The sequence below is a fragment of the Oncorhynchus clarkii genome, chromosome 5 (assembly GCF_045791955.1).
Source record: "Oncorhynchus clarkii lewisi isolate Uvic-CL-2024 chromosome 5, UVic_Ocla_1.0, whole genome shotgun sequence".
Classification (NCBI taxonomy): domain Eukaryota; kingdom Metazoa; phylum Chordata; class Actinopteri; order Salmoniformes; family Salmonidae; genus Oncorhynchus; species Oncorhynchus clarkii.
The window spans coordinates 76,017,195-76,030,742 of NC_092151.1; the positions used below are offsets into that span (position 1 = coordinate 76,017,195).

Genomic DNA, 13,548 nt, shown 5'->3' on the forward strand with positions numbered 1-13,548 from the left:
GGGCAAAAAAGTATTTAGTCAGCCACCAATTGTGCAAGTTCTCCCACTTAAAAAGATGAGAGAGGCCTGCAATATTCATCATAGGTACACTTCAACTATGACGGAAAAAAATCAGAAAGAAAATCCAGAAAATCACATTGTAGGATTTTTAATGAATTTATTTGCAAATTATGGTGGAAAATAAGTATTTGGTCACCTACAAACAAGCAAGATTTCTGTCTCTCACAGACCTGTAACTTCTTCTTTAAGAGGCTCCTCTGTCCTCCACTCGTTACCTGTATTAATGGCACCTGTTTGAACGTGTTATCAGTATAAAAGACACCTGTCTACAACCTCAAACAGTCACACTCCAAACTCCACTATGGCCAAGACCAAAGAGCTGTCAAAGAACACCAGAAACAAAATTGTAGACCTGCACCAGACTGGGAAGACTGAATCTGCAATAGGTAAGCAGCTTGGTTTGAAGAAATCAACTGTGGGAGCAATTATTAGGAAATGGAAGACATACAAGACCACTGATAATCTCCCTCGATCTGGGGCTCCACGCAAGATCTCACGCCATGGGGTCAAAATGATCACAAGAACGGTGAGTAAAAATCCCAGAACCACACGGGGGGACCTAGTGAATGACCTGCAGAGAGCTGGGACCAAAGTAACAAAGCCTACCATCAGAAACACACTACGCCGCCAGGGACTCAAATCCTGCAGTGCCAGACGTGTCCCCCTGCTTAAGCCAGTACATGTCCAGGCCCGTCTGAAGTTTGCTAGAGAGCATTTGGATGATCCAGAAGAAGATTGGGAGAATGTCATATGGAACCAAAATATAACTTTTTGGTAAAAACTCAACTCGTAGTTTTTGGAGGACAAAGAATGCTGAGTTGCATCCAAAGAACACCATACCTACTGTGAAGCATGGGGGTGGAAACATCATGCTTTGGGGCTGTTTTTCGGCAAAGGGACCAGGACGACTGATCCGTGTAAAGGAAAGAATGAATGGGGCCATGTATCGTGAGATTTTGAGTGAAAACCTCCTTCCATCAGCAAGGGCATTGGAGATGAAACGTAGCTGGGTCTTTCAGCATGACAATGATCCCAAACACACCGCCCAGGCAACGAAGGAGTGGCTTCGTAAGAAGCATTTCAAGGTCCTGGAGTGGCTTAGCCAGTCTCCAGATCTCAACCCCATATAAAATCTTTGGAGGGAGTTGAAAGTCCATGTTGCCCAGCAACAGCCCCAAAACATCACTGCTCTAGAGGAGATCTGCATGGAGGAATGGGCCAAAATACCAGCAACATTGTGTGAAAACCTTGTGAAGACTTACAGAAAACGTTTGACCTCTGTCATTGCCAACAAAGGGTATAAAACAAAGTATTGAGATAAACTTTTGTTATTGACCAAATACTTATTTTCCACCATAATTTGCAAATAAATTTATTAAAAATCCTACAATGTGATTTTCTGGATTTTTTTCCCCCTCATTTTGTCTGTCAAAGTTGAAATGTACCTATGATGAAAATTACAGGCCTCTCTCATCTTTTTAAGTGGGAGAACTTGCACAATTGGTGGCTGACTAAATACTTTTTTGCCCCACTGTATAAATATATGGATGAGCGATGGCCGAACGGCATAGGAAAGAAGGAGTAGATGGTATAGAGTACAGTATATACATATGAGATGAGTAATGTAGGTTATGTAAACATTATATAAAGTGGCATAGTTTAAAGTGACTAGTGATACATTTATACATTTACATCCAATTTTTTATTATTAACGTGGCTAGAGATTGAGTCTGTATGGTGGCAGAAGCCACTCAATGTTAGTGATGGCTGTTTAACAGTCTGATGGCCTTGAGATAAAAGCTGTTTTTCAGTCTCTCGGCCCCAGCTTTGATGCATCTGTAATGACCTCGCCTTCTGGATGATAGCGGGGTGAACAAGCAGTGGCTCAGGTGGTTGTTGTCCTTGATGATCTTTTTGGCCTTCCTGTGACATCGGGTGGTGTAGGTGTCCTGGAGGGCAGGAGGTTTGCCCCCAGTGATGCGTTGTGCAGACCTCACTACCCTCTGGAGAGCCTTAACGGTTGTGGGCGGAGCAGTTGCCATACCAGGCGGTGATACAGCCTGACAGGAAGCTCTCGATTGTGCATCTGTAAAAGTTTGTGAGTTTTTGGTGACAAGCCACATTTTTTCAGCCTCCTGAGGTTGAAGAGGCGCTGTTGCGCCTTCTTCACCACGCTGTCTGTGTGGGTGGGCCATTTCAGTTTGTCCGTGATGTGTACGCCGAGGAACTTAAAACTTTCCACCTTCTCCACTACTGTCCCGTCGATGTGGATAGGGGGGTGCTCCCTCTGCTGTTTCCTGAAGTCCACGATCATCTTCTTTGTTTTGTTGACGTTGAGTGTGAGGTTATTTTCCTGACACCACACTCTGAGGGCCCTCACCTCAAAGTCCAGGACCCAGTTGCACAGGGCGGGGTCGAGACCCAGGGTCTCGAGCTTAATGACATGTTTGGGGGTTACTATTGTATTAAATGCTGAGCTGTAATCGATGAACAGCATTCTTACATAGGTATTCCTCTTGTCCAGATGGGTTAGGGCAGTGTGCAGTGTGGTTGCGATTGCGTCATCTGTGGACCTATTGGGGCGGTAAGCAAATTGGAGTTGGTCTAGACTCTAGAGTGTCAGGTAGGGTGGAGGTGATATGATCCTTGACTAGTCTCTCAAAGCACTTCATGATGACAGAAGTGAGTGCTTCGGGGCGATAATCGTTTAGCTCAGTTACCTTAGCTTTCTTGGGAACAGGGACAATGGTGGCCCTCTTGAAGCATGTGGAAACAGCAGACTGGGATAGGGATTGATTGAATATGTCCCAAAACACCAGCCAGCTGTTCTGCGCATGCTCTGAGGACGCGGCTGGGGATGCCATCTGGGCCGGCAGCCTTGCCAAGGTTAACACGTTTAAATTGTTTTATTCACGGTGGCCTTGGTGAAGGAGAGCCCGCAGGTTTTGGTAGCGGGCCGTGTCAGTGGCACTGCATTGTCCTCAAAGCGAGCAAAGAAGTTGTTTAGTTTGTATGGGAGCAAGACATCAGTGTCCACGACGGGGCTGGTTTTCTTTTTGTAGTCCGTGATTGACTGTAGACTCTGCCACATACATCTCGTGTCTGAGCTGTTGAATTGCGACTCTACTTTGTCTCTATAGCTTAGCTTGTTTGATTGCCTTGCAGAGGGAATAGCTACACTGTTTGTATTTGGTCATGTTTCCGGTCGCCTTGCCATGATTAAAAGCAGTGGTTTTGCGCGAATGCTGCCATCAATCCACGGTTTCTGGTTGGCGAAGGATTTAATGGTCACCGTGGGTACCACATCACCGATGCACTTGCTAATAAACTCACTCACCGAATCAGCGTATACATCAATGCTAACCGGAACATATCCCAGTCCACGTGATCGAAGCATTCTTGAAGCGTGGAATCAGATTGGTTGGACCAGCGTTGAATAGACCTGAGCACAGGCATTTCCTGTTTGAGTTTCTGTCTATAGTCTAGGAGCAACAAAATGGAGTCGTGGTCAGATTTGCCGAAAGGAGGGCGAGGGAGGGCTTTGAATGCGTCGCGGAAATTAGAGTAGCAATGATCCAGGGTGTTGCCAGCCCGGGTCGCACATTCAATATGCTGATAAAATGTAGGGAGCCTTGTTTTCAGATTAGCCTTGTTAAAATCCCCAGCTACAATAAATGCAGGTGTCCATTTCCTCTATGTAAACTGGTTTCCAGTTTACATAGAGTCCAATGAAGTTCTTTCAGGGCCGTTGAGGTGTCTGCTTGGGGGGATATACACGGCTGTAATTATGATCGTAGAGAATTCTCTTGGTAGATAATGCTGTCGGCATTTGATCGTAAGGAATTCTAGGTCAGGTGAATAAAAGGACTTGAGTTCCTGTATGTTGTTATGATCACACCACGACTCGTTAATCATAAGGCATACACCCCCTCCCTTCTTCTTACCAGAGAGATGTTTGTTTCTGTCGGCGCGATGCGCGAAGAAACCGGGTGGCTGTACTGACTCTGATAACGTATCCCGAGTGAGCCATGTTTCCGTGAAACAAAGAATGTTACAATCTCTGATGTCTCTCTGGAAGGCAACTCTTGCTCGAATTTCGTCTACCTTGTTGTCAAGAGACTGGACATTGGCGAGTAGTATACTCGGGAGCGGTGGGCGGTGTGCCCGTCTACGGAGCCTGACCAGAAGACCGCTCCTTCTGCCCCGGCGTTGTTTTGGGTCGCCTACTGGGATCCGATCCATTGTCCTGGATGGTGGTCCAAACAGAGGATCTGCTTCGGGAATGTCGTATTCCTGGTCGTAATGTTGGTAAGTTGACGTTGCTCCAATAGTTCCTCCCGGCTGTATGTAATAAGACTTAAGATTTCCTGGGGTAACAGTGTAAGATATACATGTTAGATACACTACAGCATAAAGCCTAGTACTGTACTGTAGGCTGTGGGCTGGGCTTCATGACTGCTGTCAGCTGTTATATGTCTGATGAGGAGACTCTGTTGACCTGCTAATGGCTCCCTCCGAGACCGCGTCCCAAATTACACCTTATTCCCATATAGTGTACTACTTTTGATCAGAGCCCAGACTACGTATAGGTAATATGTTTCCATTTGGGACACAGCTCTAACTGCATGTAGAATTACAGCTCTAAAAACAGAAGCAGCCTGGATGCACATTCATCTGAATAAACTACGTCAATCTGACATGGAAATATTTCCACTTAGTACAGGAAATAACTCAATTAAAAAGGGAGCCTGGTATGTAGGTTGTTATGCTGTGTGATGTATTCACTAGGGGTGTCCGGGTGAAACCTGAGTCTGTGGTTAAGACAGATGGGTCTGTTGTATACCTGGGTTCAAATACTATTTCAAATATTTTTAATTATTTTAGCATTTACTTTTGCCTGCCTGGAGCGACAGATGGGAAGGGTTTTCACTTTTGAACCTATTCTATTGGTTCCATTGTGCCTGGCAAACTCAATCAAGCCCAGCTGATGTATTTGAAATGATTTCAAATAGTGTTTGAACCCAGGTCTGGTGTGTGATATGGCTAAATAATGGTTTCTCTGCTCAAAGTGGATGGATGTTAGCACGTCAGCTAGGTAGCTTCACATGACCACAATAATCCCACTCAACACAGAGGTGATGACGGAGATCTCGCTCTTCTCATTGCCGAAGGAGACCAAGTTCTTTTCACTGCCGAAGGTCGGATTTCAGGCTAAGCCTCTATCTGAGAGACTGAATTTGGCTATATCTGTTATAAATGTAAAATGTTTTAGCCGTAAAGGATTTAGGTTGTGGCTTTATTGCTGAAGCTCAGCTCTCTCAGTGATCAAAATAAAGATGGCTTCATATATTTTTGAAAGACCCTGTGCGTGTGCGGTGTGAGTCAATGAGTGTCTGTTTATTTGTGTGTTCATGCATGAATGCGTGCATGTGTGTTGTGTGTGCATTTATGTGGGTGTGCCCATGCATCTGTATGGGCTCTGGTTTTCATGGTAGGATGTTTTGCATGCAATGAGAACACATAACCACCACATCTGGAAATAATATGGAGTATGAATGCCATTCTTGCAGAATGCTATGGTGTTAACTCACATTTGACAATGATTATTTCAAAAGAACCGCAAGCTACATGAAAGTTTTCACAGCATATATGGAAATGTAGGTGTTGAGTGTACAGATCCAGACAGGCTTACAGTGTAGAGCAGCATGTTGAGTTAAACCATGTACATGTAGGCCTGTTGCTCTCATTTCTCTCAGATGTTCTCATGTGATACCCCACTGTAAGGTGTGTGTGTTTTCGTGATGGAAGGGAGGGACGATGGGAGGGGAGGGAGGGATTATCAGTCAGACTGGAAAACAATAATGTTGTTAGGGACTCCAGTGCCAACCAAGCTCACCGACCCTGGTGTGACTATGACCGTAGCTGTTGGCAAGACAGCACAAACAGATCTGGGACCAGGCTAAGCATAAAGTACATGCCAACCTATATCCCATAATTTGGCAGGTAAACCAGTCTCCTAATCTCTTGAGGGTTGATATCAATGATGTCCTAAAGCAGTGGTGCGTTAGTCATCAAAGTGGTATAGGTTTGTCACTGATTATTAGAGTTTACAGCGAGAGGATGTGGAAAGTGTGAGTGTCTGCACAGTGTAAAGAAGAGCCTGTACCCATGGGTAAACCACTGCTGCACATTACACACTAACTACTGCCATACAGACATTAACGTCTCGCCACAGGACATGTGGGAGGGTGTGTGTCTGTGTGCGTGTCTGTGTCTGTGTCTGTGTCTGTGCGTGCCTGTGTGCCTGTGTCAAATCAAATTTTATTTGTCACATACACATGGTTAGCAGATGTTAATGCGAGTGTAGCGAAATGCTTGTGCTTCTAGTTCCAACCATGCAGTAATATCTAACAAGTAATCTAACAATTTCACAACAACTACCTTATACACACACATAAGTGTAAAGGAATGATTAAGAATATGTACATATAAATATATGGATGAGCGATGGCCGAACGGCATAGGCAAGATGCAGTAGATGGTATAGAGTACAGTATATACGTACATATGAGATGAGTAATGTAGGGTATGTAAACATTATATAAAGTGGCATAGTTTAAAGTGACTAGTGATACATTTATTACATCCAATTTTTTATTATTAAAGTGGCTAGAGATTGAGTCAGTATGTTGGCAGCAGCCACTCAATGTTAGTGATGGCTGTTTAACAGTCTGATGGCCTTGAGATAGAAGCTGTTTTTCAGTCTCTCGGTCCCAGCTTTGATGCACATGTACTGACCTCGCCTTCTGGATGATAGCGGGGTGAACAGGCAGTGGCTCAGGTGGTTGTTGTCCTTGATGATCTTTTTGGCCTTCCTGTGACATTGGGTGGTGTAGGTGTCCTGGAGAGCAGGTAGTTTGACGCCGGTGAGGCCTTGTGCAGACCTCACTACCCTCTGGAGAGACTTACGGTTGTGGGCGGAGTAGTTGCCGTACCAGGTGGTGATACAGAGACAAGATGCTCTCGATTGTGCATCTGTAAAAGTTTGTGAGTGATTTTGGTGACAAGCCGAATTTCTTCAGCCTCCTGAGGTTGAAGAGGCGCTGTTGCGCCTTCTTCACCATGCTGTCTGTGTGGGTGGGCCATTTCAGTTTGTCCGTGATGTGTACGCCGAGGAACTTAAAACTTTCCACCTTCTCCACTACTGTCCCGTCGATGTGGATAGGGGGGTGCTCCCTCTGCTGTTTCCTGAAGTCCACGATCATCTCCTTTGTTTTGTTGACGTTGAGTGTGAGGTTATTTTCCTGACACCACACTCTGAGGGCCCTCACCTCCTCCCTGTAGACCGTCTCGTCGTTGTTGGTAATCAAGCCTACCACTGTAGTGTCGTCTGCAAACTTGATGATTGAGTTGGATGCGTGCATGGCCACTCAGTCATGGGTGAAAAGGGAGTACAGGAGAGGGCACCCTTGTTGTTTCCTACCCTCACCAACTGGGTGGGGGCGGCCAGTCAGAAAGTCCAGGACCCAGGTGCACAGGGCGGGTTCGAGACCCAGGGTCTCGAGCTTAATGACAAGTTTGGAGGGTACTATCGTGTTAAATGCTGAGCTGTAATCGATGAACAGCATTCTTACATAGGTATTCCTCTTGTCCAGATGGGTTAGAGTAGTGTGCAGTGTGGTTGCGTCATCTTTGGACCTATTGGGGCGGTAAGCAAATTGGAGTGGGTCTAGGGTGTCAGGTAGGGTGGAGGTGATATGATGACGTAGCACTTCATGATGACGGAGGTGAGTGCTACGGGGCGATAGTCATTTAGCTCAGTTACCATAGCCTTCTTGGGAACTGGATCAATTGTGGCCCTCTTGATGCATGTGGGAACAGCAGACTGGGATAAGGATTGATTGAATATGTCCGTAAATACACCAGCCACCTGGTCTGCGCATGCTCTGAGGACATGGCTAGGGATGCCGTCTGGGCCGGCAGCCTTGCGAGGGATAACACGTTTAAATGCTTTACTCACGTTGGCTGCGGTGTGTGTGCATGTGTGCATGTGTGCATGTTTGGTTGTTGTTGTCCACAGACTGTATGCTATCATGATTAATCTGTAACCAATAGCTGAAAACTCTTTACATCTAGACTGTAACATAGCACAGGTTTCCTCTGCAAAAGGATTGGTTTCCAAACATCTCATGCCTGAATGTTAATAAAGAATGGTATGAGGGCAATGAAGACATGGGAGTAAGGAAAGTAAGACAAAGGGACTTCGTGGAGAGAGAGAGAGAGAGAGAGAGAGAGAGAGAGAGAGAGAGAGAGACACACACACAGACATTAGAAGGGATATTAGTTAGATCTGGACCCAAATGGAAGATGTGTTTGATAGGAGTAATAAGGGGAGTGTTTGTAAGGAACTTAGTTGGAGCTGGACTCACATGGAAGGTGTGTTTAATGCCTAGGGCTAGTTTCTCTGTCCTGATGTCCCAGACCACAGGCTGGGGGGAGTTTAGCACAAACACCAGGGGCTTCTGGTGAACCAGCAGGGACTGGATGGGCTTCAGATGCAGCTCCACCTGGGAACAGGGTAACAACACAGAAGGTTAGAGGACTATAATTAAGCAATAAGGCCTGAGGAGCTGTGGTGTATGGCCAAAATCTTAAGCACGACACAGCGCGTTGGTAACCAGTTTATAATAGCGATAAGGCTTCTCGGGGGTTTGTGGTATATGGCCAATATACCCCAGCTAAGGGCTGTATCCAGGTACTCCTTGTTGCGTCTTGCGTAAGAACAGCCCATAGTCGGGATATATTAGCCATATACAGGGTTGGGTAGGTTACTTTCTAAATGTAATTAGTAACGTAACTTTTGGGATTACCCAAACTCATTAACGTAATCTGATTACTTTACATTACTTTTAGATGACTTTCCCATTAACGGGCATTAGAAGAATATAAAATGTATATTACCAATTGAACAACATCTATTGCAGGATAAATCAATGTTAAAGTTTACATACTGTAGCTGGCCATATATGGATGTTCAATTTTACTTAATGGGTTGTTTATGTACGTAGTCTTCTTCTAAACCATCGCTTTCAACTACATATAATAATACGATTAAATGATATTGTTACATTAAAAACCAAAGTCTATCAGAATTCCAGTCATTCCAATAAATGTTATACCCCTTAATCTTCAAGAATAGGACTTGGAAATATGTTTTATTTTATCTTTATTTAACTAGGCAAGTCAGTTAAGAACAAATTATTATTTACAATGGCCAAACCCGGACAACACTGGGCCAATTGTGCGCCACCCTATGGGACTCCCAATCACGGCTGGTTGTGATACAGCCTGGATTTGAGCCAGGGTGTCTGTAGTGACGCCTCTAGCACTGAGATGCAGTGCCTTAGACCACTGTGCCACTCTGGAGCCCCTAGTATAGATTAGCCTAATTGCTTTACCTGAGCACGCCCCCAAAACGAAGGATTTATTAGCTAGCTCTGCTCTGTTGTTTATGATTTTATTGTCATGGAGGACTGACTGGGCTCATTGATTCTAGTTGCAAAATAAATGCTGCGCTCATGGAATGCCATGCTTTGAACACTACTGAAAAGTGCTATTTACATGTGAAAAATGATGCCATATGCTGCATTTGCTATAGGCCTATTGTTAACCTTTTTGTTGGTGACACTTTAATATCTTGATAATATGCAACTGTTTAAAGGGCAAATCCACAGATGAAACAATAACACAATGGATACCCCGCCTCTGTTTTGGTAAAAAGCTGAGGGATGGGCCTGGAGAAATGCAACCACTCTCAGATTAATAGGCAGAGCTATGGATGCAAGGACTGATCATCCATTATATCAAAATTATTGTTTTAAACACATGTGGATATAAAGTGTTTGTTTACATTCACAATGTTTACAAACAATGGAGTAAAACAAGCTTATATTTTGGGTTCTCATGGAGTGTGACAGTTGAACTAAACTCACTTAGTATGTATATATATATATATATATATATATATATATATATATATATATATATATATATATATATATATATATATATATATATGTATATATAATATATATATATATATATCATTTATAAGTCCAAAAATGGAGGTAGCAACTACAGATTGTCCCTTTAAGTCTATCAACAGTGTGCAAGTTTGAGCATGTGTCCATCAGGCCTATGCATTTTTTTTTTATAAGCGTGAATTAGATTGAGCAAAGCCCCACTTTTATTCCATAGGCTGGGATTCACACTATGCAGCTGTTGTAAGAGCGCATTTTTCACTGGCTGTCCACTGGTTTCAAAAACAATGATTGATAGGCAGCTTAAACTTATTGAATTCAACCATTACTAGGTTCAAATACACATTTAAATTTGTGAACAGCCATCCACAACAACCATAATCCGTAAGGCGCAAATAGCTAAATGAGAGAGCAGCAGTGTGATTCACATCAATGCGCTATGTAGATATCAATAATAAGTGGTATACGTATCACTGTAGACTACACCACTGCTGTCATCCTTACCTCCAAGTGTTTATTCAAGTTGGATCATCTTTGGATGCCGACAACAGTTGCACCATTGAAAGACATAGATTGGACTGTAGCCAACAAAAACCTATTCCTGCTCTTTTCCCACGATCCATCAAACACATTTGGTGTGTCATCATAGTGGTCTCTGACTTGTGGTGGAACAAACTTAAACTTGCACCTTTTTTCAATTATGATTTGAATGTCATTGAGAAAACAGAGAAGTGTCAAATATTTCTTTCTGAATTTAAAAGTAATCCTCGAAGTAATCATCTAGTTTTCAAAAGTACCTGTAATCTGATTACAATATTTGTGCTGACAATGTAACGGATTACAGTTGCCAATTTTTGTAATCCCTTACATGTAATCCCTTACTTCCCAACCCTAGCCATATACCACAAACTCCAGAGATCCCTTATTGCTATAAACTGGTTACCATCGTAATTAGAAAAGTACAAATCTTTTTGGGGGTCATACCCATGGTATATGGTCTGATATACCATGTATTTTAGCCAATCAGCATCATAAGACCTGTCATAACCATGTATGGCCCACATACAGTGCCTTGCAAATTATTCATCCTCCTTCACATTTTTCCTATTTTGTTTCATTACAACCTTTAATTTAAATTGATTTTTATTTGGATTTCATGTAATGGACATACACAAAATAGTCCAAATTGGTGAAGTGAAATGAAAAAAATTACTTGTTTCAAACAATAAAAAATAAAAACGGAAAAGTGGTGCATATGTATTCACCTTTTTGCTATGAAGCCCCTAAATAAGATCTGGTGCAACCAATTACCTTCAGAAGTCACATAATTAGTTCAATCCAAGTGTCACATGATCTGTCACATGATATCAGTATATATACACATATTCTGAAAGGCCCCAGTGTCTGCAACACCACCAAGCAAGCGACACCATGAAGACTAAGGAGCTCTCCAAACAGGTCAGGGACAAAGTTGTGGAGATAAGTACAGATAAGGGTTGGGTTATAAAAAAATATCCGGAACTTTGAACATCCCACGAAGCACCATTAAATCCATTATAAAAAAATGGAAAGAATATGGCACCACAAAAAAACCTGCCAAGAGAGGGCCACCCACCAAAACTCGCGGACCAGGCAAGGAGGGCATTAATCAGAGAGGCAACAAAGAGACCAAAGATAACCCTGAAGGAGCTGCAAAGATCCACAGCGGAGATTGGAGTATCTGTCCATAGGGCCACTTGAAGCCGTACACTTCACAGAGCTGGGCTTTATGGAAGAGGGGCCAGAAAAAAGCTATTGCTTAAAGAAAAAAATAAGCAAACACGTTTGGTGTTCACCAAAAGGTATGTGGGAGACTCCCCAAACATATGAAAGAAGGAACTCTGGTCAGATGAGACTAAAATTGAGCTTTTGGCCATCAAGGAAAACGCTATGTGTGGCGCAAACCCAACACCTCTCATCACCCCGAGAACTCCATCCCCTGATGCTGGTGGCAGCATCATGCTGTGGGGGTGATTTTCATCGGCAGGGAAACTGGTCAGAATTGAAGGGATGATGGATGGCTCTAAATAGAGGAAAACTCTTGAGGGAAACCTGTTTCCCTTCCAGCAGGACAATGAACCGAAGCATACTTCTAAAGCAACACTCGGGTGGTTTAAGGGGAAACATTCAAATGCCTAGGAATGGCCTAGTCAAAGCCCAGACCTCAATCCAATTGATAATCTGTGGTATGACTTAAAGAATGCTGTCCACCACCGGAACCCATCCAACTTAAAGGAGCTGGAGCAGTTTTGCCTTGAAGAATGGGCAAAAATCCCAGTGGCTCGATGGCCAAGCTTATAGAGACATACCCCAAGAGACTTGCAGCTGTAATTGCTGCATAAGGTGGCTCTACAGAGTATTGACTTTGGGGGGTGAATAGTTATGCACACTCAAGTTCAGTTTTTTTGTGTTATTTCTTGTTTGTTTCACAATACAAAAAAATGTTGCATCTTCAAGGTGGTAGGCATGTTGTGTAAATCAAATGATACAAACCCCCGAAAAATCCATTTTAATTCCAGGTTGTAAGGCAACAAAATAGGAACAATTCCAAGGGGGGTGAATACTTTCGCAAGCCACTGTATGTCTTATATGATCCATAATGATCCTGTCTTCCTGAGAAGACAGAGGGTTTGAAAGGTACCTACATAAGGGTTGCATAACATATTGAAACCCTATACTGTACACAACACATTCCTAATCAGTACATAAGCATTACATATGTGTTTATGTCAATAACTGCAAGTTGATAAATGCAGGATTAGTGAAATGACTGTCACATTTATGAATATATCAACTTAAGGTTGTTGACATTAGCACTGTTATGATTGGAGCCATTTCCACCAGGTGTGGGAGCAACACAGTGTAACACACAGCATTTGAAACCTGCACCTTTACAGGGGTGGGGGAGTCAGCATAGGGTCAGCTACAGTCAGCAAAGGGTCAGCTACGGTCAGCATAGGGTCAGCTACAGTCAGCATAGGGTCAGCTACGGTCAGCATAGGGTCAGCTACAGTCAGCACAGGGTCAGCTACAGTCAGCATAGGGTCAGCAACAGTCAGCAAAGGGTCAGCTACGGTCAGCATAGGGTCAGCAACAGTCAGCATAGGGTCAGCTACAGTCAGCACAGGGTCAGCTACAGTCAGCATAGGGTCAGCAACAGTCAGCATAGGGTCAGCTACAGTCAGCTACAGTCAGCTACGGTCAGCATAGGGTCAGCTACAGTCAGCATAGGGTCAGCTACAGTCAGCATAGGGTCAGCTACAGTCAGCATAGGGTCAGCTACAGTCAGCTACAGTCAGCATAGGGTCAGCTACAGTCAGCATAGGGTCAGCTACAGTCAGCATGGGGTCAGCTACAGTCAGCTACAGGCAGCATGGGGTCAGCTACAGTCAGCATAGGGTCAGCTACA

At 43.7% G+C, this 13,548-nt stretch overlaps 1 protein-coding gene across 1 annotated transcript in view; it reads right to left on the reverse strand.

Annotated features, from left to right (window-relative positions):
• Positions 1 to 13,548, reverse strand: part of LOC139409402 (transforming growth factor beta receptor type 3-like) — a 140,087-nt gene that overhangs the window by 67,317 nt on the left and 59,222 nt on the right. The window contains exon 5 of the mRNA XM_071154513.1: positions 8,490 to 8,627. Coding sequence (XP_071010614.1) covers positions 8,490 to 8,627 — 138 coding nt within the window. The remainder of the gene's footprint in view (positions 1 to 8,489; positions 8,628 to 13,548) is intronic.